The sequence below is a fragment of the Zingiber officinale genome, chromosome 11A (assembly GCF_018446385.1).
Source record: "Zingiber officinale cultivar Zhangliang chromosome 11A, Zo_v1.1, whole genome shotgun sequence".
NCBI lineage: Eukaryota > Viridiplantae > Streptophyta > Magnoliopsida > Zingiberales > Zingiberaceae > Zingiber > Zingiber officinale.
The window spans coordinates 77,066,043-77,091,443 of NC_056006.1; the positions used below are offsets into that span (position 1 = coordinate 77,066,043).

Sequence of the window (25,401 nt, forward strand, 5' to 3'; positions counted from 1 at the left end):
TCTTGCTTGGCCGAAACTTGAAGGAAGAAGAAGAAGGTGCTAGGTGGTCCTCGTCTCGGAATATCGTTGTCCACACAACGTCCGAGATTAGAAGAGGAATACGGTAGAAGATCAAGAGATCATTATTTACTAAGTAAGGTATAACTAATATTATTTTCCGCATCATGTTAGTTTTATCTCCATGTAAAAATATCAAATACAAGAGGCATGCGATTCTAGTTTTTCGAATTAGTTTTCGAAATTGTGTTCTTTTATTTTTTTTCTTTTCCTTGTGATTTGATTGTTCTTAGAGGTTAACCTAGGGTTACTATAGGAAGGTTAAATATTTAATTTCCTTAAAAGGGTTTGTCTAGTCAGTGGTGGTTGCTCTCATATCCAAGAAGGTTATGTACCTCGCCATGCAGTACTGGAAGCCGATTTTGGAAATAGATATTTAATTGTCTTCGTGACCTAGGTGATTTGGATCGAACGTATTAAGTTCCGCAGGAGATCCAAGTCTAAACCTAAAAGAACAAATAAATTAAACTTAGGATCAAACGTGTTAAGTTCCGCAGGCAATCCAAGTTTAATTTAAAAGAACACATGGTAGCTAGGAAAAGGTTCAGACCTTTGTATAAAATTTTTATATAGTAGAACCGTTAGATTTTTCGAATAACAACTAACCCATCATTCGTAGAGAAATCCATCCCGACCTTCATGAGAGGTCGACTCTAAGGCAGAGGAGTCGACTGCCAATGAAGAGTGCCAAATCTTAAGAGGAAAAGTCGGGGCAAGTGCAGATTTTTTAAATTGAGTTCCTTGGGTCCAATCGAGGTCGAACTACGTTTTTCTTGGGTTCGACTGGCCCACCTCTACTTTAACTGTCAGCGGAGTATGACTATTGACTTTACGAGACACATGGAAGCCGTATATTTCCGCCACATTAGTTACTAGTTACTGATGATTGGCCAGAGGTTACAAGTTGCAAGAAACTCTTGAGTTTCCTAGGTCGTTCATTGTTTTTCATACAGATCAACAATTTGATTGGACTGGGGAAACAAGTCTCATATATTCAGTAAAGGAATTCAGGCAGCAAATTAATATCAAATGTTTTCTTTCAGTGTCTTAACAATAACATGAAGCTAAATGGAACGTACATTAGGACTGAGTCTACTTCATTTTGTTTAGACATGTTTGTTCAATGCTTCAAAGTTCAAGCAGATCAGAAATTGTTAGATTTCTATAAGATATTGACCTTTTTAAGGCAGCATCGAGTTCTTATTTCGTGGGAGAAATAAAAAGTCTAATCAATCTGAGAAAATTTTCCAAAAAGTGAAAGAAAATGAGAAGAAAAAAAGGTCGGAAAGAAATCATTTCATGGGAGGAGTTAAAGGGTATTATTAGGAGTTTAACATTGGTCATTTCTGAGCTGGATAGGGAGTAGTTTGATATAGATGAAGAGATTTTGTGATTAAGATAAAAAAAAATTGTTCAATAAAAATTAATATCAAATTTTCTGTGTTCATAATAGCAATAAATCTGAGATTCTTTAATTTTTCAAAATAATAAAGTCAAATTCCCTTAATAATAATATTATTATATAAAGAATAATAATTTCCTTTTAATCCTCAAGAGAAAAAATGCATTCTTCATACCGTTCTCCATACCCACATAAATAAAATATAAATTATTTTACATATTTATCATTTAAAATTTTAATTTACAAATATAGCATCGTAAATTTTAGAATTTTACATGTAATAAACAATACTGCCTTTTGTCTTCTAATTTGATTTATTATGGACAAAACGTCCCTATTTTTTTTTTATAAAATTTACTTTAAGGTCCACGTCATTAAAAATTGCAGACAGAGTCACTAGAATATTCTCTTTGACTTCTATTTTACATTCACTCACCTTAATAAAGACATAACTTTTATTTTATACTAAAATGGTGTAAAATTATATTTCAGTTGTTTTAATATACGATCTTAGTTTAACTTATAATTGACAAAATATAATTTTATTAAATTTAATAATATAAATATAATTATTGGTTATCTTCGTATGAACTTGTGATAAAAAACATGGTTAGAAGAAAGAAAAAAGAATGCAGCATTGGAGTGGTTCAATGCATCAAGTTGGGCAAGATATCAAATCCTGCCTCGTGCTGATGCCAAGTTGATTTTGTTTTCCTTTTTCAATTGTTGTGATTTACTTGGGATATGGAGAACATTGAATGTGGAAATGAGATGCAATGCACTTACCAGCATTTGATCAACATTCTCTCAAGTTGCATTACTGAATTGAAAAGGTAGCTTGGAAAGAAGAAAAAATGGTCTGTCATATGGCACATTTTTTATTCCAATAGAGCAAAAGAAGCTACAATGAAACAAGGACAAAACTAAACAACAATAATAATTACTAAATTTTATCTCATTAAATAGGATCGATTATATAGATTCTTTCTACGTCATTAGACTTCATCCCTTACTATATCATCATCTATATTTAAATAAATTTTATCTTATTTTATTATTATTAATTAAGTCTTTTTTTTTGTCTTTTTATTTCTTATTTGATGTGTGTATTTGTTACAATTTCATATCGTTTAATTGAGACGTTTATTGATTGTTTAAGTATATATTCATACCATCTTAATCGTATCTCTTGAAATTTTTTTCCCAATAGATACAACTTTGACTTTCTCTCTGATACTTTCATTTTTTATTCTGTCCATCCTCGTATGTCCATACATCTATCTTAACATTCTTATCTCTGCAACTTCATATTTTACTCATGTGCTCGAGTCATATCTCAACATTCAACGTCATATAACATAGTAGATCAATCGTCGTTTTGTAGAATTTCTCTTTAAATTTTAAAAGTACTTTATGATCACATAAAACATCCGATGTTAATCTCTATTTCAATAATTTTGTTTGTATTTTATATGAGACATCTCTTTCAATCTCTCCATCATTTTATAAAAATGATCTTAAATACTTAAAATTCTCAGTTCCAGATAATTTATTATCCCTTATCTTAACAATTGTCTTATTATATCTAATATTACTAAACTTAAGTTTCATATATTCTGTTTTTATTCTATTAAGCCTAAAGACTTTCACTTCTAGTATTTCGCACCAAAATTCTAATTTAGCATTTACTCATTCATGTGTCTCATCTATCAAAATAATATCATTTGTAAACAACATGCACTATGATACTAGTCTTGAATATGTTTAGTGAGTTCGTCCATGATTAATGTAAAAAGATAGAGACTTAAAGTTGATTCTTGATATAACCCTATTTTTATTGGAAATACTTCAGTTAATCCGCTTAAAGTATTCACTCTGGTCGTTACATTCTCATATATATATCTACTTAGTTCAATATATGTTACGATAATACCTCTCTTTTCTAGAATTCTCCATATAATTTCTCTTGCGACTCTATTATAAGTTTTTTCTAAGACAATTAATATCATGTGTAGATCTAGCTTTTGCTCCCGATAGTTTTCAATTAATTGCTTGAGAAGATGTATATCTTCTATTGTCGACCTTCTAAGCATAAACCTAAATTGATTTTCGATTACCATGATCTCCTTCCTTAATCCTTTTTCTATTACTCTTTCTTAAAGTTTCATGGTATGACTCATTAATTTAATACCCCTATAGTTTGTATAATTTTATACGTCTCTTTTGTTCTTATATAAGGGAACTAAAGTACTTACCTTTCATTGTCAGACATTTTTTTTCGTTTTCAATATCTTATTAAATAATTTTATATGTCATTTAATATTTTGTTTCCCTAGGCACTTTCATACCTCTATTGAAATATCATCTGGTCCAACTACTTTTCCATTTTTCATCCCATTTAAAACTTATTCTACTTCTGAAGTTTGAATTCTACAATAAAAATTTATATTTCTATATTCATTTGACTTATTTAAATTATCTAAATTAAGTTGATCATCTAAACCTTTATTAAAAACTTGATGAAAATATATCTTCCATCACTCTTTTATTTCTCCATCATTTACTAGTGCCCTATTGTATTTATCTTTAATACATCTTATTTAGATAAGATCTCTTGTCTTTCTCTCTCACTTTAGTTATTCTATAAATGTCTATTTCCCCTTCTTTTGAATCCAATTTTCGATGTAATCATTCAAAAATTTTATTTTTTACTTCATTCACTGCATTCTTAGTCTCTTTCTTGACTATTGTATATATTTTTAAATTTTCTCGTTCTTACAAATATATAATTCCTTATAAACTACTCATCTTACTTTCACTTTCTCCTATACTTTGTTATTCCACTACCAATATTTCTTACTTGTTGGTGCATTCCCCTTTGACTCACCAAGTACACTCTTGACTACTATTTTCAACTTTGATACTATCTTATCTCATGTTATATTAAAGTCATTGTATATTTCACTTAATGCTTATGCTCCTATCTTCTCCTTAAATACATCTTTTAACTTCTACCACTTAATTTTAGGATTCATTTATATTTTTCTTTTATTGATATTATTATTGAACCGTATATCCAACACTACTAACCTATATTGAGTAGTTAAGTTTTCTCTAGAGATGACCTTGTAATCTTTATTAATCTTTCTATCCCTCTTCCTAATTCCAAAATGTTAATTCTTCTCTTAATTATCATATCCACTACTTCCATTGCTAAACTAATAAAGATTTTTATATTCCATGTTTAAAATCTTAGACTATTAATTTTCTTATAATATTTATTCTTATCTAACGTATGTGTGAGAACTCTTGCCTATTTAATATTATACTCAAGTTCTCATGGAGATGTAGCGGTTCTTGTCAATATGTTACAGTCAAACCTTGTAACGTAGACTCTTACATATTTAACATTACATCATAATTCTAGAGATATAGTAGTCCTTACCAAAACGTTACAATCGAAACACTACAAAACGTTTCTTCCGGAGAACAACCTAACACTAGAACAATAATTTAATGAATGGATTCATTAAATATTTGTTATAGTTTAATGCTGACTGACAGTCTAACATACCCCTCCTCTTTTATTCGAACTTGAGACCAGCCATGACGAGATAATTCGTCATGCGTGGGCAAAATTAGAAGGACAAAAATGACAAAGAAAATCAAAGTAAAATTAGGAATGACAATCTTAAAGTAGACTCACAAACACTATCTCTATTCAATATATGGCCTCTATAAACAATTTAGGAGGACAAGGAAGAACTAGATCCCTCCTCGAAGAATGGAAACAAATTTTTCTGGCTGCAAGCAATTATATTATAAAACCAGGCGTGTGCCAAGTTGGCCAACCTGTTCTTTATTTAACTTTTTGTTGAGCGAATCATGGATTAAATTAGTTTAACTTCTCCACATGACTGCCTCGGTGTTGGTGGTACGCAGCTGTCTTTCTTCTGAGATGAAGAAATCCAGAGTCCATCCACCACTTCTTTCACTCATCTAAGTTTCTGCGAGAACAAGTTCCAAGGCTTAAGGAGAAGCAAAGCGATACGTTATCTAACAAAATAATATCAGATAATAACTTGAAATTTCAGCTTTGGATCCAATAGGAATGCACAACAAGAGACTGTATTGACACAGTTTGGTCTTATTGTTTTCTCATTCTTTTATTTGTGATCTCTTAATTGAGCTTATTATTTGTTTAAGATAATCAAAAATGGCTGCTGTTTTTGTTTCTAGTTTCAAAGACTTTACAGGATAATTTTCCAACATGTTTATAGTAAATAAAATGTCTGGAATCAAAAGACTCCATACCTTGAACTTGTCCATTCTCTTTGCATGTTGAGACCTTGGATCATTTAATTCGTATCAAAAAGTCATTTGTTTAGCCACTTCCTTTGCCTTCAACTTTTCATTTTCTTTGCAATCCACTTAGGCAAATTGTACAGAATTACGACTTCTCAACTTGTAAGGAAGGGGATTGAGATTCCTAAATAGAAAATAACAATATAACAGGGAGGTAAGAAAGTGACATATCTAGAGCCTGTTGCATGCCAAAGCTTTCTATTTGAACACGAGTTCTGCAATCAAAATCAGTTGTCTTCTGGCCCCATTTAGACCCATAGATTGAGCAAAAGAATATTGGAAATTCATCCCCAAAAAAAGGATTTCAAATTACCAGTAAAAAGCTCATAGAGACCGATGGTGAATTTTTCACAGAAGAGAATCATTGCTTTTAAGAATATGCCCGCTCATTGTTTTTATTTAAATTACAAAATAAGTACAAAAGGACTGGATCAGTGAACCGAGGAGATACGGAATAGTTTCTGGAAAATCTTCTGCATTGAAAAGAGTAGTTGGTGCAAAAGCACACATCCAAATGCTCGGGACAAATCTATGAAGAATGGGTATTAGAGTGAAGGTCCCATTTGCATCTAAGTTTTGTACGATGCATTAGTCTCCTCCTAAGAAGTATAGCTGCATCATAAAACCCTAAGGCAAAAAATTTCCTTCTGTATTTTTGTTTTTTTTACTATTTCCTTGTCTTCTACTTTCTGAAGCCCAAGACAAGATGAAGAAGCTAATTTGACTGGTGGTAGGATCTGGAAAGGGACAGGGAAGGTGCAAGGGCATATGACCAAGGGAGACGAACCTTAAACATCACTCCTATATTGTTTCCACAAGGGAAAAAAAAATAATCATTAGCATGACCCACCACTGCTCGAGGTGCATGGGAATCCCTGTTGTGAAAAATGGGATGCAGTGTACCTGCACCCATATATTGAGACACATGATACTTGAAATCTTCTCGCCAAACACACCTAATAAAGGCAGCGCCAGAAGCCAAGATAATTCCTTGGGTCACTTCTCTCATCTTCTCCCAACCATTTTTCAGCAATCCTCTTCTCTATTGTTTTATCTCCTTGTGCTATTCTTTCACCTGTCTCAAATCTTCAGCAAAAAGAGTGAGGCAGGCAATTATCTAATCTTATTCCCCATTAGAATTCTAGATATAGGATTATAAAAGAACTCCCTTCCGGGTTTGGGAAGAGATAACAAGGTATTGCTCCAATTATTACTAGCACAGCTCTATAGCTCTTTTTATGGGATATATGTAAGGCTATCTTCAAAATCAATAAGTTTTAGATTACACAGATCTTTTTCATAGTCTATATTTGAGTTTTCTAGAACTCCATTCACAGATTATGTTATTGCTTTATTTTCTGTATGAAGTTATGTTGACTTTTTATAGATGTAGATCGATTTAAAACAAGAGAGGAAGGGAAAAAAAGAATATAATAGCGTAATAAACTTAGTATAAAAGATTAAGAAATTTTGGTGATTCTCATTATTTTTAAAGTAAGGAATTGTTCTAACCATCTTTTTTTTCCTTTTTTTTTTTTTTTTTTTGATTGCATAGAAAGTCCTCTTCAGAGATTCAAATCAAAGTTTTATGCCATAGTTAGAAAAGTCCTATGCCCAGACAAACAAGTTGTGAATCTATGACCATATTGAGAGAGCTAACCTCACTTTGCTGGCTATTGTTAACAGGCATCTTGTGGTTCAAACATCTTGCGCTTGGTGTGGTTAGTGCTCTCTTTCAGCATAAGCAGCTCACGTCACAGGTTTCTCGCGAGGACACTAATCATGGCAGCCTTCTTTCAGATCTCAGATTCTGGGAAGCATGGATTCCTTCAAAGCTCCTGATCTTGGCTCCAGATTATTAAATAAAACTTGCAATCACAGTAAATGCATTGAGTTTTTTAATTATCAGTCGAGTACCATTAACTCATTTTGTGATAGAAACTCACGGCTAGGAAGATCAAATGGGAAGCAGCATGAGAGGAACCAGAATGGCAACCAGTTCAGGCACGAGGCTTTCGAAAACCCAACCACAAGAGCCCGACCTCAAATCTGATCCATCCACCTATTTCAACATGGAATCCTTTCTGCTACTCCTCTTCCTCACTGCATCACTGTTGATACTTCCTCTCATACTACCTCCCTTGCCTCCTCCCCCTTCCATGTTGCTTCTGGTTCCCATTGGTCTTCTCCTTGTACTTTTGATTCTAGCTTTTATGCCTACAGATGTACGTAACATTGCGCCCTCTTACCTATAAATATGGTGTATAAGCTCTCACTTTCCACACGAAGAGTTCAGCATATCTCTTCCTTTATTTTTTTGAATGATACCAAAAAACAAAAATGCTCCCAACAAGCAAATCGATATGCTTAAGCTGAGACCCTTGCAATAGTTTCTTTGGAGGATGAATAAATGATTCTGTAAGTCATAACTTTTGCAACAAGAAGAAAAATAGCTCCAGCTGTGAATCACGAGGCTCCTGGAAAAATGAACAGACTGCAAATATGCAGTTTTGTCAGAGAATATCTTAAATGTCATGGACTAAAACTCGTAAATAACCAGGAAGGTTTTGTTTTGTCAACAAAAGAGAGATTGCCTTTTCATATGTTAGTTGTTTATTCTTCTGCATCATGTAATTATAGATATTGAAAAGAAAAGAATCAATCTCCAAAAGTGCAATTTATTGGAAGAAACCCCCACAGTTGGAGCAGGAAAAAGTTTGGTAAAACATATTTTGTCCAGGTTAGTTGTTTATCATGAATGCAAGAAAAAAGAAGTGTCCTTGAGGAATGGATTATAGGAAGAGGTTAGTATCAATGTAAGAACTGAGAGGAAAGGATCGATGAGTTTAGTTGTAAATCTATTCATATATTCCCATGGGCGCCAGCAGATACACACACACACGACAACCTCACATAACAACTCTATCACAGTATACTAGATTTTTCAGTAGCCTGCATAGCGAGTTGTTTTTCTTTCCTCAAACTCAATTCTGAGCTAGAATGCAACTACAAATTTGGAACAAGTCATACTATTATACGAATAGCATTGATGGGCAAAGATATTCTTAATATAATTCACGTACCTAATTCATATTTGTTTTATTGTGCATCACACAGGTTATGCCAATATTTTCCTAACTGCATTGGTTATTTGAGAGCATGATCATCCTTACCTACCAATTCCATTATGTTCGTTTGGTCTTTTAGTGAACGTTCAAGCATGAATAAAAAAAAGGTGGCAGAGTTTCTCTAGAAGCTAGTAAAATATACAAGTACTAAGTGGACAAAGACTACAATGAACTCCTAAAAGAAGGTTGATTATGTCGACTGTTTTTATCAATGAATTATAGATTCAAATGCATGTGTTTAATGCCATCAACATCCCAATCCATGCCTTTATCCTCACTTCAGAATAGCATTGTTTGATAGGTCTATATTCCTAGCGACACAAATTATTCAATTGATAAATGCTGGATGGCTGCATATGCTAGCTGCATGATACTGACGTCCATAATCTAATTACATGACATCCTAATTTAGTTTCACAATAGTTGTGAACTGACAAAGAAAATTTATGACTATCAGAGTGAATGCCATTAATTTGGGAATGTGTTTTTTAGGTTAATTCAAAATTCAAGACCACATTCATTAGTCATCAACTCATAATTTTTCATATGATGCTAAATTTAGCATGTCACCACCCATCCAAGTAGCAATGGTAGGCAACAGCCCCCACAGAAGTGGTGCAGTGATAAAGCATTCAAAGGAACAATAAGAGGATCAGGATTTGAATTCCAAATGATACGAATATCCTAAAGGTCGATTTCTGAATATGTAAAAGTTGTGTTTTGAATATACCCGGCTTCAGATTTACCAGGTAGGCAAACCAAAAAAGGAGACCATGTAGATTAATTGGTTCTCAAATAGGAAGTGTTCTTTGCGGACAGATGTTAGTCAATGACATACACCTGAAGCCAAACTGCTGTGATAGGTGTTGCCTCACGGACCTTTAGATTTCAGTGACAAACTTGTTTCAATGGGGTGATGGGGTTGCATGAAATGTTCGATAGATATGGGATACATGTTAACATGCGAAACAACAACATTGTATGCTCTTCACTAAGAAAGATAACTCTAAGGAGAGAGGACACACAATCAGTCTATGCAGAATGTACCATAAGGAGTAAAACAGACCAAAGCAGAAAACATATAGAGGAACCATAGGCAATGGGATCCTAAGATGAATTGTGTACCAGAACAAGTTTTCTTGGATAACTGTCCAATATCTGAATTTCCTTGATAACTTGGTGCCTTCTGAATTTCTAGTGAAACCGTCATCTCTTACAATTAGAAAAATTATTTTTGAGTAGCCTTACTAAACATTCGTCTCTATTTGTCAAAAAAAGGAAACAACATGTACTCCTTTGGACTTCTCATTTCCTATAACTATCATCAAAAGAAAATTAACCATAAACTTTATGCATCTCAGGGCACTACAAGGTCAAGACATGGCCTATGGGATTAAGAAAACTAGATCATCTAACCGTGAAGGTTGTTGATATTCCTAACACAGACAGGGTCATGTGTGAATTGACGGATGCACAATTACTAACTCTTGTAATAGAAGATTGAACTCAACCTCATCAACATCTTCAGGTGCCTTTTTTCTACTAGCCATAAGCACAAGCACATGATCTGTGCATGAGTGATATTTATAGTATTTATGAGGTGATTGAAAACCTTTTCCGACTACACCAATCAAACAAGGAAATGATTACTCACATATGTCATTTGTAGGTTATCGCTCAAATCTGATATCGACGACCTGCTACAGCGAATTTCATCATGTCAAACAGATGCTCGAGTTATGCAAGGTGGCCTTAAAGCACCTTGCTATTATTTTCCTCCATATTGTGTACCTTGAACTGTTGCAGGCATATCCATTCCCTTGTTACGGTTGAATAGTTCTGCACTTGTAGTTCAAACCTAGTCAAATCAGTCTTGTGGGGGTGGTAAATGCAACTTTTAGAACAAGAGAGGACAGTTAATTGATTTGATGTTGCCTGGTTAATGTTTTCTTCTAAATTGTCTTTTCCTTGAAGACATTCATCTCGCATGATGCCAAACAAAAGCCTGAAAATTTCTCTAATAGAAGGTAGACGATGGTGATATCAAGATATAGCCTCCAAAAATCAAGCAAGAAGATGGAAATATAAATAGAATATAGAGGAAGGAGATGCGTCGCACGGCTAGGATAACAAAATGGTCATGGATAGCAAATCTAAGTTCAAGAAAGGTAGAAGTCAATAACTTTGAAGTCTAAGAACATAAAAACGTGAGAGAGACATGTTGAAGAAGCAAATCTAGCCAAAAGGCTTCTGACAATGGCATTCTCTTCGTCTCATTCATAATCATAGTGGTAAGATCAAGATATGACCTCAAGAATTAGGCACGAAGAAGGGAAAGGAGATCTAATGGGGTGTAGCAGAAGTTCATGGTGGCAGGACCAGGATAACAATTGGTATTGAATTTGCCGACTTCCACTAGTAACTTGATTACAAATAACTAAATCCATCTTCTAGAAAGAGAAGTGATCATGTCCGAAAGTCGATGAGATGGAAAGTTGGGGATGTGGTGCTCCCGCTGACCGCCTGTAGAATCCGCTCGGACCTACAACACAAATTACGTCAGTGCCAAGCTAGGGAAGGGGTCCCCGACGTTGGCCCTCCGACGCTCAAGTCAATTACCGACGATGAAGTAGAGGGCAGAGCAAACAAGAATGAGCAGTAGCAAGAACAATGTCTATCGTGTATTGCGTACCTCCACCGATGCTTGGACCCCCCCCCCCCCCCCTCTTCCCCTTTATATAGAGCTCCTATAGCACGCGTGCACGCTCCACAAGGCGAGCACGCTTCCCAAAATTTTCCATGAAAAGACTTGTCACTAAAGTGTGACACAATACCTTAACAAGCCGAGCATATCTCTGAGATGACAGTGGAAGCTTCCGTCGTACGATCTTCTGGTGGTTCATGCCCGGTGTCAGCGGCACAAACTCCCAAAGAGATGTCGATGGATACCAGAGTATGCTACTAGGTCGAGCGGGTTGGCCGCTCGACCGGAACTTCGTTGTTCCTCTATACCGCCCGCTCGGCCAAAACTCCACTATGTCTGTCTTACGTCCGTTCGACCGGAACGCCCCTATGCCTGTGTCGCGTTCGATCGGCCGTAACTCCTCTGTGCTTGTGTCACATCCACTTGGCTGAAGTTCCGCTCTGCCAGTGTCGAGTCCTGCTGCCTGGCCGAGCGGGGTAGCCGCTCGATCCAGCTTCTGCACATCGTCACCTCCGTCCGTCGTCCAATACTCCATTGAGCGTCGGTCATTTAACACCTCCCCGTGTCAAAGGCGGGATCAGATCGGGACCTTTTCCCCCCGGTCGGGCATGCTCGCCCGACCGGCCGATGCTATCTAAGCGTTGACCGCCTTGACTTTGACCTCCACCGTGGCCGCTATCCTTCGCGGGGTGGGGCCCCTCCTTATCACTGCATCGAAAGTCGATGAGATGAAAGCTAGAGACGCGACGCTCCCGCTTACTACTTGTAGAATCCGCTCGGACTTGCAACACAAATTACACCAGTACCGAGCCAACGAAGGGGTCCCAACGTTAGCCCTCCGACTCTCAAGTCAGTCACCGGCAATGAAGTAGAGGGCGGAGCAAATAAGAATGAACAGTAGCGAGAACAGTGTCTATCATGTATTGCGTACCTCCGTCAATACTTGGACCCCCCCCCTTTATATAGAGCTCCTGTAGCACGCATGCACGCTCCCCAAGGCGAGCACGCTTTCCAAAGTTTTCCCTGAAAAGACTTGTCAATAAAGTGTCCTGACACCGTACCTTAATAGACCGAGCATATCTCTGAGATGATAGTAGAAGCTTCTGTCGTACAATCTTCTGGTGGTCCATGCCCGGTGTCAGCGGCACTAACTCCCAAAGGGATGTCGATGGATACCAAAGTATGCTGCTAGGCCGAGCGGGTTGGCCGTTCGGCCGGAACTTCGTTGTTCCTCTATACCGCCCGCTAGGCCGAAACTCTACTATGTCTGTGTTACGTCCGTTCGGCCGGAACACCCCTATGTCTGTGTCGCGTCCGATCGGTCGTAACTCCTCTGTGCTTGTGTCACGTCCGCTCAGCTAAAGTTCCGCTCTGCCAGTGTCGAGTCCTGCTGCCTGGCTGAGCGGGGTAACAGCTCGACGCAACTTCTACACATCGTCACCTCCGTCCGTCGTCCAATACTCCATTGAGCGTTGGTCATTTGACACCTCCCCGTGTCGAAGGCGGGATCAGATCGAGACCTTCTCCCCCCGGTCGGGCATGCTCGCCCAACTGATCAATGCTATCTGAGCGTTGACTGCCTTGACTTTGACCTCCCCCATGGTCATTATCCACCGCGGGGTGGGGCCCCTCCTTATCACCGTATTAAGAAGTAAATAGCGTTAAAGTCTAAGAAACTTACAGTGAGGGGATTTTTTTTTTCAAGAAGAAAATTTAGCTAAAAAGCTCCTAACATTCTGTTCTACTCATTCATGATTATAGAGGAAGGTAATATCAAGATATGGCTTGTAAAAACTAAACAAGAAGAAGAGACAAGGGTATCTAAATGGGATATAGTAGAAGACAATGTGTGGGCCCAATTGACCATATGATTTTAAAAAACCAAATTTAGCTTCTAGAAAGGGGGAAAAAAGTAACAACGTTGAAGAAAAAAAATCCTTGGTAGGAGTTTTCAAGAAGTAAATGTAGCCAAGACCAGCTTCCAGGACATAGCTAAATCTAGCAAAAGAAAGTTATTTGGCACAATGAATATCAGTAATGAAAAATTATACAATGACCAATACATTAAGCAACTTATAACTTCTGTATTTATCTGTTTCAGAGATTTTGATGGCAACATAACACATGGTCATTCTTACCTTGCAAAGTTAAACAGGTAAATTATATAAGACGTAAAAGGAAAGTATGTTAGCAGTTGAATTATAGCTGATGCAGTAGCTTACACAGTATGTAGAAACAGAAAATTAAACAGCACGATTTTGATTCAGGAAGACTAAACTTCCTTCTAATGACCATTGTAAACTTCAAATTTCAAACTTCAATCCTTTCCAGTCTAATGCAACCTTTCCCTTCTCTCTAAGGCACTGAAAATAATTTTTTTTTTTTGTCTCTGACCATACACCAGGGTTCTAGTAGGTCAAACGTGAAAAGATTATAAATACTCCATGAAGTGCATGATGCTCATCTAGAATAGGAATAACTCCAATTATATTAAGTATAGAAGCTACGCAGGTCTCTCGCCATATTTCTCATTGTCTGGAGTAACGAAGTACAAAAATTGCAACGAAAAGATTGAAAGAAAAGAGAGCAAGAGAGATGAGGAATGAGGAGAGCGCGCAGGAACTCATACCGGGTCTACCGAATGACGTGGCCTTGGACTGCCTCGCCCGAGTTCCGCACCGATTTCACCCGGGTCTCCGACTCGTCTCTCGTGGCTGGCGAAATCTGCTCACCGCTCCCTGCTTCCACCAGCACCGGGAGCGAATCGAGGCGACGGAGGACCTGATCTTCCTCGTCCAAGCCCTCCTCGGAAAGAACTCTGGAGGCGGCGGTGAGAAGGGCGACGGCGCCACTGTAAGCAGTCCGGAGGCTTACGGCCTTAGCATTTACAATGCGACGGATGGATCGTGGCACCGGTTGGCTACTCCGAAACCGATTCCGCTGTTTGCGCAAGTCGCTGCGGTCGACGGCAAACTGGTGGTGATGGGTGGCTGGGACCCGGTAACCCTGGATCCGGTGACGGAGGTTCGGGTGCTGGATCTTAAGAGAGGCGAGTGGCGGATAGGAGCGTCCATGGTTGTGGCACGGAGCTTCTTCGCGTGCGCGGCGGTGGCTGGGAAAGTGTACGTCGCCGGGGGGCACGATGCCTGGAAGAACGCGCTTCAGGGGGCGGAGGCGTACGACGTCGAAGAGGATCGGTGGTTGGATCTGCCGGCCATGGGGGAGAAGCGGGACGAGTGCAAGGGGGTGGCGGCAGGGGGCCGGTTTTGGGCAGTGAGCGGGTACGGCACGGAGGGCCAGGGAAGGTTCGTGGGAGCGGCCGAGTGGTACGACGCGGACGCGGGGAAATGGAAGAGGGAAGAGGGAATGTGGGAATGGGAGGAGGGAGTCTGCGTGGGCCTAGCCGGGGGGCGGATGTGGAGCGTGGAGTGCGGCGGCGGGAGGGAGAATATGGTGAGGGAGTACAAGGGAAACGGGAAAGGATGGAGAGAGGTAGCGCCGCTCCCGGCGCGGACGAGGGTGAGACCTTCCGCGGCGGCGATCGACGGCGGAGAGAGGGTGTTCCTCGTGGCGGAGGTGGAGGCTGAGGCTGAGGGGATGGAGCCCAATCGAGGCTGGATTTTGGAGGTGGCCTCCGCCACGTGGACCCGGCTTGAAATTCCATCTCGCTTCAACCGGTTCACCTTTTCAACCGCTGCGGTCCGGCTTTAGTTGACAAGAGGTTCCGTAGTTTCTTAATTGATTTCTTAAGTATTTTTTTTCTTAATTAAATTAGACTTGTTATGTTTCTGGTCGGTGTGTATTTGAGAAAGGTACATGCGGCAATAATGAAGTTTCTTCTGCGTATGGAACAAAGCGTTAACAACTTAATATGCATTGCTAAACTAAACTCATTCTGAAAGAGAACGGATTGACTCACAATGAAAGTGTAATTGCAAGATGCAAAATGTTTCAAGTTGAATCTTTGAGCAATCTTGTGAGACTATTCGTGTCTTCAGTGTCATTTTCCAAGCAACTGAGGCTAAGGATTCTACTACTGCTCTATATCAGAAGAACACAGGCAATCTTGTGAGATTCACCATTTTTTATAAGAAAGCATATTTGCCATTATGGTCTATATCAGAACACAAAGGTAATCAATCAGGAATAATAAACTCTTAAGCCACAAGAGGCAAACACTACTACATGATCTTTGATTGCTAGAATATAAAGCTGATGAAAGTTATTTGATCAAATGTGCCAGGTCTGGATCATCCATGTCCAGATCTAGCCATCCATATAGCCTCATGTACTCGATGTAATGCTCTGGTGGCTTTATGGCACGGAGCTTTCTCGGGGCAAAGTCGTGTAATCTTCGGACATCGTGAGCCAGCCATCTCGCAAAGACCCGGTCTATTGGAGGCATCGCTTTCACCAAAATCTCATCCCTGGTATTCTCCTGTCTTGCAGGCTTATTTCCCATGGTGCAAGTTTGGCTTTACTGGATCAGAGGAAAATAAGAACATAAATAACAAAAACAATCAGAAGAATGAGATACTCGAGTGAATAAACTTGAAAGCTAGCTAGATAAAACAGATAGAATAAATAATAGTCGTTAGATGCAAAATAGCCATGTATTAAAATCAGTTCAAAGAATTAGTAGTCTTTTTGGTTTCAAAAACTAAGAAATAGAAGTTGACTGATCAACTAAAATGCAATTCTTGGTGGTTTGGATAATTGGAATTTATTTACATTGAGCATAGATGTGGTTTCAACTATAGTAGTTGTTTGTTTAATTAGAAAATTAGCAGCTTATTATTTCTTCCATGAGTTTATTCTTCCAGTGATATCATTTTTCATTTAGTTGTTTGTTTAACTAGAAAATTAGCAGATTTATTAATTCTTCTATGAATTCATTCTGCCACAGATATATTCTTCTCCATCATATAACTAAACAAAGTTTTGCATTTCAAGTTAAGGAAGAACGCGATAAAGTAACTGATCCAACTGCACAGTTTGGAGGTAAATAATTATCCATTAGTTTTATATAAATGACTTGGGTGAACAATTGATTTCCCATATTAAGCATCTAGAGTCCAATGAGGTACGTTGTAAGCTTTGATCGTGAATAACTTCTACAGTTAGTGTTTTTCACTCTTCTACTTGGTCGGGCAACAACTATCAGCACTCAACCTGATAAATATCATACAAGCATCAAGTAGCTCAATTGATAAAAGACAAATTTTCTTCCAAATTTCGCAGTTCTTGCATTTGGTATTTAACCTCCTGAAAACTAACAACCTATTTACTCCGACAATATACAGTTTCAATATTAATTATACAGCCAACATCGAACAAATCTCTAGAAAATTCGCCAGACCTAAACAACTACAACTAGTGAAATCCCTAGAAAATCTCATTTGGGTAGATGACTAAACAAGTAATGGCATTTCTTAATTATCATCTCTAAATCGCGTATCATCCTTTCAATCTGTATCGCACCGTGGAGAGCATTCTCCCACTTCTGATCAAAAAACGAAATAAAACCAGAATTTTGATTTTGAGATCAAAACGGGAGAATGAATCCCAGTGAACATCAAATCGCCGAAGGATATGCAAATTTTAGGAGGATTAAACAAACAATACTGGGTTGTGAATCAACGCACCTGCCCCTGTTGGCTACTATCTGCCACTTTCCGATCTTATCCCACAGTCTCGAAACAGTTCGTCATATTATCTAGACAAGGCCAGAAGGGCGTGAACAAAAGAGGATTCGGTGCTCCACCTGAGCACGCTAATCATCTACCCGTTCAGACTCTTCTCGGAAACTAAATATTTAACCAACGCATTCTTTTCGTGTACTGAAGGATCACTAGACGCACTCTGCCTTTTGAGGCTGTGGATTCGTTTCATAGGCCGTGGGCCACAGGCTGTTCTATTCAATCGACAACTGTCTAGCTTGGTACAGTTTCAGTTGGGCCGGCCTATATCACATCCGTTTCAGATTATTATTTTTATTGTTTTCTCTAAATTTAAGAAACTTGAACTTTTGATAATATTTACTTATAAGTTATAAATTAAACTTTATGTTTTTTATACTAATTCTCAGGTGAACGATTAGATCTTATAAAATGATCACCGAGTAAATTTAAAAAGTATAAACAGAACTGATAAGTGGTCCAATATCATGAGTGATTCAAGCACACATTTAATATATTTCACGTGAAAATCGAATCATTATTACATAAATATTCAAAGATTTTTTAACTACTTTATTTAAAATTTAAGATAAAATTTTTAAATAGGGTATCTGATGATGTGAATGTTCTAAATTAAATTTGAATCATATATAAAATGTTGTATAGTTTAAAATACATTTGTCTGCCTAATCGTTTAAATTATATCTGCTAATTAAAAATATGTTCTCAATGGTGAACCGTTGTTCCCTTTCTCCTTCACTATAAATCCACGTTAGGTGGTCCGACATTCCCTTTTTATATATGATATGGTGAAAAAATTCAGCACTACGTAATATAGTCAAATCAAAAGTTGAGTTGGAAGTCAAAATAAAACTTGATTCAAGTCAAAATGAATCGAATCAAACCGATCGAGTTCAAGTCGAGTCAAACTGAGCTCAAATTAGTTTAGACAGAATTCAGGTTAGATCAAACCAAGCTTCGACTCAATCAAGCCAAAAAGAAGATCTCACATCAATTCAGCCCAAATCGCATCCGAAGGTGATCTGATAAAATTGGTACTAAACTCAACGGTTATTGAAACATTGATCACCTAGAGATGTGATAGTTAAAACACCGATCAATAGAATGATGTCTCTTGGTAACAAAAGGAAGAGGTGCACCTTTCAGAAACTAGGGTCATCCTTTCACTTTCTATTTAAAGATAATCGGTGCAAACAAATAATTTCATAACTTCTATTCTTTTATTTTTCTCCATTTATTTTCTCCATCTTTATCTGTAGTCTAACTTGAGTAATGTTCTTTTTTTTTTTCTTTTGACACTGATGATAAATTTAAGATTTATTAATATTTTTTTCTAATTATTTTTTATAGAAAAAATATGAATTATTTCTCTTTAGTCTCACATCCTATAATAGGTAGAAAATATATATTTCTCGGCCTTTTCCTAAGATGTATAATTTTTTTTTTAACTTAAATAATATATCCTAAATTTTAAACTTTACACCCTAAATTTAAACCTTAAATCCTAACCCTAAATAACACTAGCTGTATGAGTAGTCTGGAGCATCTAGTTTTAATTTTTCAAAAAAAAAATCTTTAATGTTAATATTATACCATAAAATTTAAACCCTAAGTTCAAAAAAAAAAAAAAAACGCTAAATGCTAACGGGTCCTCGCGGATGAGTGTGCTTCACTTTATGCATATATATATACCCAGGCCGTGTTTTTTTGAGCTTCACAACACTTCATTCACCCCTCGGCCGCCATGAATGGATTCACCAAGCTTGGTTTTCCATTGATCTTCATACTATTAATGTTCTCCCTCCTCGGCCTCGCCGCCAAGTTCCTCTACCACCGCCGTTGCCGCTGCTCTCGCTTCCCCGCTGATCCCGAGCGCACTTCCCCCTTCAGCGACGGGCCCGCCCCTGGGGCGCTTCTCATTCGAGCGCTCTGCTTCAAGTTCAAGCACCGATCCCGCATCGAGCCCGCTTCCGCCGTCCACTCGTCGCGGACGACGGCGCCGCTATCGCCGACGGAAGAGGACTTAGAGGAGTGCGACCTCGCTCGGTGGCACGCCATCTACCTGGGGCCCTCGAGGGCGCTCTATACCATCAAGGAAGAAGAGACCGAGGAGGAAGCCGATCACGACGCAGATGAGACGCCATTCGCAACGCCCTGCGCGTCGTTCCGATTCAACTCCGAAGCGCCGTCTCTACGGCCTGAACCGTCGGAGGTGATAGACGACGCCGGAGAGCTTGCGCCAGCGAACTCACAAGCGTTGCGTGGGGATAAACGAACGGTCGTCAGTGGGGAGATTCATGACAAGTTATTACTATTTCCTAGCTCAATATTTAGTTTGTTATCTTCTCATTCCACTAGACGAAGCTCTTAGTTTCATTTTTGATTGCTATTGTAAATTAACTGAAGGTTTTGCTGCTTCAGAGGCGTGCCGTAAGTAAATAATGAGAGTGAGCCACGGGAGTCGTTACGTGTGTAGTAAATACTCTGTTTCCAAGTATTGAATGCCTTTCCATTTATATGGAATCTTGGTGGGAAGAACTGATTGTCCAATTCGCGCACCAATTGCTCTGATTAATATGCACTTGAAAACAGATAAGAATAGCAGAACTACTTACATTGATTTAGAAGGCGCATGGGAAGGAAGCTAGAGAAACAAAATCTTTGATACCTCTGAAAAGTGGGCAGCACTCTCATCTCTATCAAGCCAGCTTTATGGCTACTGTGCCATTATCAGATCGTTGTTGTCACTTTTGCTTTCCAGGTTTCTTATGGGTTTGTCTGCTTTTACAGCTTGGCTTTATTTTGCATGAGTTCCCTCCACCATCTCAGACTTCAGCTTGATTCCAAAGTGGTATTCTATCCGCACAAAAAAGCAGCAGCCTCTGCTTTGCAGTCAATCTACTGAAGTTAAATTATCTTTAAAGTATCACAAAATCACAAATGCATGCTTTGCCAAGTCAATAAGAACTACAAAAATTAACATCTTTTATCTTCCAAGGCGTTCGGTTGCAAGATAGAATCTGCCCTATAATTCCTGTATCTTATTAACATTCAAATAAATAAAATCCGAGGGGGTTGCAGCTGGAGAATGGGTGGTGAGACATCAATCAAACCTAATAATAACTCTCTTGGTTTCATAATAGGCTGTCCCTAATATTTATTTTTGACCTACCATCCATAAAGATAAATCTAACCAATGGCCTTCTAGCATGCCAAAGCATAAGATTTGTAGGAAATTTTCTTGACAAAGGCATGTCAATCTAAAGTGGTGTATCAAACATCAAATATGCAATTCTTTGACATGTAGGAAATAGGAAACTCTGCTTTAATCATGCATCCTCATTGTATTTGTGTAGAATAGGGTCTGATTAACGTACCAATATTACACAGACGAACACAACTCAATCACTTATTCAATTTTTCAAGTTATATTATCTTCTCCAGCAATCTACTGATTAACTATGAAAAAGAATGGACCATGAAATTGTTTCAATTGCTTGGGTCCTTGCCAAAACCCATCAGGACATGAGTGATCAGCATAGAAGCTCTGCGTGTCACTTCTGATAGTCTCCCTGTTAAAGCTAGACTGGCTGTTTCCCTGTTTTTCAGAGGCTTCCTGTCCCACCTGCGCAGTATTAATGTGGAACAGTTTGAATCACCTTATTTGTCGGAATTTCTCAAAATATAAATTTATGAATGCTGATATGACCATCTGGCATATCAGGCATAAAATAATGAGAGAGCGTGGACTAACCAGTCTTCATGGCGAACAACTTTCCCTTCTTCAACTTTCAGCCTGATAAGCGATACTAGGTCGATAGCCTTCCCGAAGATTTTGTAGTGTTGCTTGTTATCAATCAAAATCTGAAAATAAACAAACAAAAAAAAAAGCCATTGCTATTGAGATAGTGATACGTATAAACATGTGGGTACATTAATAAGTTGGTATTGAGTCATTATGGCATGTTGGTGGTGCCAACGTGGGTATGACAACATGGATTTTCCATTAAGAGAAAGGCATAGTTTAAAAGCAGAATAAAACCACAAACCTCTACTTTTCCAGGTCCGGTTGAATTTTCTTCTACCGTATATTCAACAATCTTGGACTCACTGAATAACTGCGAGGCAAAGTTGTCTGTTTCAAATGAAAAATGACTACAGATGACAGGTTAACTTCTTGATAGCTAACAACTTCTGAACTCTCCGACATTAATTAACCATGTGAAACAAAGAAACAAATGTACTAAAACAAACAATATGTGCAGCATGAATACTTAATGCACATCCAAGCAGAATTTATGGATAATGAGTTCATTAACTTGGAAAATAACAAATTGAAGATCGTAAACTAACATAAAGTTCACATAGCTGGCAGTACTATAACAGCAGTTATAGCATTTATAATCTACTTGCCGACATTGAATAATTTGGAGACCCTGCTCCTTATTATTTCATAGTCTACTTTTATGTTCTGATGTTCAGTATTAGTCAACTACAATGTACTGAGATGTTCGGTTGCAAAGTTTCTACTTGAACATAATGATTACAATAATTAACCTGCATGTATCACTTGAAAAACTCCTGTCATGAGCATAGAACGATTACTGATTATCACAAAAAATGCAATTGCAATGGAAAAAAGAATAGTCAACATTGTCCAAACACCATTACAAATGGGATTGCCTAAGGAAACATTTCCATGCCACCAGCTAATACTGTTACGAGGAGAAATCAATTGTGACGGAAAATATTTGTTGCAGTTGTGTAATTACCAAAAAACTATTGTAACTTCTACTACTACAATGAACCAACACCATTGCAATGTTGCAGGACTTCTGCGATGGGTTGTGCCACTGCAACTAGCTTTTGAATTTTAAAAAAGAACATTCATTAAGTCAAAAAAAATCTTATATACAATTGAAAGGGAATACAAAACGTGATATATAAATTTTAAGAGATACAAAACCCTCATTTTGTCAAACATTTCAATCCACATTTGATAAATCAAACTCAACTAAATATATCCAGACATGCCACACAACTCAACTAAGAATATCAACATCCTTAAGGTAAGAAAGAACAATATTCAACAACAACAACAGGCTTAATTTCAAACAAAAAGGAAACAAGAAACTGAATTTCAGAATACCCATACATAAAACATGTAGGATAAGAAAAAGAAGACTTAAAATGCTACACGTGGAATGACAATGTAAAATGTAGAAGTTGGATAAGATTGAGCGACAAAAAGCTGAACAAACATAGAATGACCGTAAGGCAAAGGTGGTGGTATCCAATCAAGAACAGTGCCATAGTTAGAAATTTTTTTGACTGGGCCATTAAATTTGAAGGTAACAGTTTTAAAAATAAACTAGAAAACATCAGAATAAAATATAAACATGGGCATGAGATATAATAATATTCATAATTATTTAATCAGATATAAATAAATTAGATAAAATATAAATATATAATTGTCTAAAACAAAAGCTTTCATATTTTGGAATTATTGTAAAAATACTTTATTATCCATACTATCAAATATAGTTTGCCAAGACAACTAATTAACCAAATAATCATGAGTTGATCTTACAATTGATTGCAAGAAGACTAATGAAATTGCAATGGTGGATAAAGATGTTAGTTCCTCCCTTGTGATTAAGGTTAATTACAAGTTTTAATATTTTTCAAAGCATTATGTTGTTGCGTTGTATTTGATATACTATTTAAGTGGGAAGCCTTCTCGTGGTAATTTTGTGATCCGAAATTGAATGGATTAGACTGGATGGCAGGTAGCCATAATAGAAGAGATTGAACTCCAAGGTAGATATGTCAAAAATCAAGAAGTTTAGATGATGGATATTACTGTTCCAATGTGGAGTAAGAGTTGAGTTGGAAACTGAACATTGTCATTGAGCTTGGATGGAGACAAAAAGACATTTGACTCATGTATTTTGCTTGCGATGTTGTACTTTTGTGTTTGTTTCCCGTAAATCAATCTTATTAAGATGAAATTGAGTTTCTATGTAGAGTTGATATTTAGAAAAATTTTAGAATGCTGTTTAGAGACCTACAGGGTCTTGGTAGCTTCGAGTTTGTGTCTCAAAGCTGTAGGGAGGAATACAAGTTAGTAGGCTCACTTAGACAAGGCCTTGGGACTGTTGGGTCCTTTTTGGTCGATCAAGCAGTAACCTTTGGTTGACCCAAGTGGTTGGTCCATCAAAAAGTTTGCTTGGGTTGATCAACTCAAAATCCACATATTCCAATAGCCACATTTTATTACTTTGGTCTACAAAACAGGTTGTTTGGTTGAGAAGGCAATGAGGAAGAAAGGAGGGTAGGAGTAAGGTAGGAAGATGGAGAGAGAGGGAGGGAGGGAGGGAGGAGGAAGGGGGGTAGCAGGAGGGAAGAGAAGACGGAGAAAGAAAGGCATGGAGGTGGAGAAGTTACGGTAGCAATGGCCAGAGAAAAGAGGAGAAAATAGGGGATTGTTCATGGAAGAGGAGAAAACAGGAGGGCAGGGAGATGGAAGCAACAGTCGAAGGGAGGAGAAGATGGTGGAAAACAGAGAGGAGAATCAGGAGATAGACAACAACTGGAAAAGGGAGAAATGCACATTAGAGCTATTGTAAAATTAACCTTAGGCTCTACTTCATCTTTTAAAAATATGACCCTTCCCGTCTAGATATATTTCAAACGATTCTTATCACAATTTAAGATCTGATAAAAATTTCAAATTTACTAAGCTAAACATCAAGCATGAGGCGGGATTAAAGGAAAAGTATATTTCAACGCAATATGATAGCTTAAAAGAGATACTAGCGCAGGATTGACGTATAACTACAGCAGGAAAACTTAATTTGTAACTCTGAACCTTGGGCAGAGAATAGAACGCCGATTTGATCTGCTTCACTCTGCAAATAACATTTTTTTGAAAAAAAAAAATTCAAAACTCCAAACTCAACGGATGGAAAATCGCATGAAAAAGAGCAAAAAAGAAAACATCGCAACAACTTAGCCTCACCCATGAGCGCACATCAGCGGATCCTCGAATATCGCATTCGGAGAGTAGATTTCAAAGTCCCGCGCCGTCGCACTCGATCCGTATCTGATCTCGAAATAAAGTAAAAAAAAAACTAAAATAATAAGGAAAGAGGAAGCTTATCAACTAGAAAAATGAATTCGGAAAAAATCCTAACAATTTGAGGAGATGGGGGATGATAAGGTCAGCGATTCCGTCGCCGTCAACGCGACCCCCAGTAACGCCGCGATATTTGAAGTCCTGGAAGCCCTTCGCTCGCTGCTCCTTTTCCATGGACGAGTACTTAGCCTTACTCTGAATCGAGGATGGCAGGAAATGACTAAGAACCCTAATTCTAAGGGGAAGGAGAGGACTTAGCGGCATTGGTAGAAAAGAAAAAGGAGCGGGAAGCTTGGAAACGACAATGGGCAGCATGATTACTAGCGAGACACCAGTATATATCGTTACACATTGTATACACGGATGCTTATTGATTGAAAGATATTTCGCAAGTAGGTCCCACGGGCTCCGTCGAAAGATTGACTTTGGCGGGTTGACAAAAGTGCAGTTAGTGTCTGAGTCGGAAGAAGGTGCCGTTAACATCGTGACACGTGGCGACAGAATGGCGGTTCGCTGGACCTTTGGCGTCCAAACGCTCCACGTGCCTGATACACAACAAATGTATCAGAAAGATGGAATAGTCTATTTTCAAAAATTCAACAACTGCGATAATTGACGTAGCGGATAATTCATATAGGACGCTCAAAACTAAGGTTACATATCTATCTCTGTACACTCATGTATGAATTCCCAATCTTTTGAACGGCTATGATCGGATCTAATCTAAGTCTGGTAAATTTCTACCGTACTCTTTAATCTCACTGTACCATAAAATCTCAGATTCAAGGTTTTCCTAATCATGCCCAATTTATTTTTAAAAATTAAATGTGCATGTCAATTCATAATTAGATTTTTCAATAAGAGAGAGTGAATTTAATAATTTTTAAAAAATAATACAACATAAA

The 25,401-nt window shown here is 37.8% G+C and overlaps 4 protein-coding genes and 1 long non-coding RNA gene across 8 annotated transcripts; 3 read left to right on the forward strand and 2 right to left on the reverse strand.

The window, feature by feature from the left end:
* The first annotated feature begins 6,570 nt into the window (after positions 1–6,570).
* Positions 6,571–10,766, forward strand: LOC122032434. 4 transcript variants are annotated; one of them, XR_006126078.1, is made up of 4 exons: positions 6,748–7,019; positions 7,511–9,137; positions 10,314–10,552; positions 10,622–10,762. It is a non-coding gene; the product is annotated as an uncharacterized LOC122032434 (long non-coding RNA). The 4 variants fall into 4 exon arrangements; XR_006126077.1 differs by having other exon boundaries at positions 6,747–7,019; positions 7,511–10,480; positions 10,622–10,766; XR_006126076.1 differs by having other exon boundaries at positions 6,747–7,019; positions 7,511–10,552.
* A 3,358-nt stretch (positions 10,767–14,124) lies between these two features.
* LOC122031863 (F-box/kelch-repeat protein At2g44130-like) lies at positions 14,125–15,551 on the forward strand. Its single transcript, XM_042591057.1, has one exon. The coding sequence runs from the start codon at positions 14,252–14,254 to the stop codon at positions 15,365–15,367; it is 1,116 nt and encodes a 371-aa protein (XP_042446991.1). The 5' UTR covers positions 14,125–14,251; the 3' UTR covers positions 15,368–15,551.
* Positions 15,552–15,773: 222 nt separating this feature from the next.
* LOC122031865 lies at positions 15,774–17,458 on the reverse strand. Its single transcript, XM_042591059.1, has 2 exons — positions 17,302–17,458; positions 15,774–16,136 (listed from the first exon to the last, which is right to left on the reverse strand). Exon 2 carries the CDS (start codon positions 16,116–16,118, stop codon positions 15,879–15,881), a length of 240 nt encoding a protein of 79 aa, XP_042446993.1. The 5' UTR covers positions 16,119–16,136; positions 17,302–17,458; the 3' UTR covers positions 15,774–15,878.
* A 1,641-nt stretch (positions 17,459–19,099) lies between these two features.
* On the forward strand, positions 19,100–19,789 carry LOC122031481. The gene is made up of 2 exons (XM_042590593.1): positions 19,100–19,659; positions 19,762–19,789. Exons 1-2 carry the CDS (start codon positions 19,100–19,102, stop codon positions 19,787–19,789), a joined length of 588 nt encoding a protein of 195 aa, XP_042446527.1.
* An 877-nt stretch (positions 19,790–20,666) lies between these two features.
* LOC122031864 lies at positions 20,667–24,822 on the reverse strand. Its single transcript, XM_042591058.1, has 6 exons — positions 24,555–24,822; positions 24,380–24,463; positions 24,230–24,269; positions 21,405–21,473; positions 21,110–21,219; positions 20,667–20,980 (listed from the first exon to the last, which is right to left on the reverse strand). The coding sequence occupies exons 1-6, from the start codon at positions 24,809–24,811 to the stop codon at positions 20,845–20,847; spliced, it is 696 nt and encodes a 231-aa protein (XP_042446992.1). The 5' UTR covers positions 24,812–24,822; the 3' UTR covers positions 20,667–20,844.
* Positions 24,823–25,401: the final 579 nt, after the last annotated feature.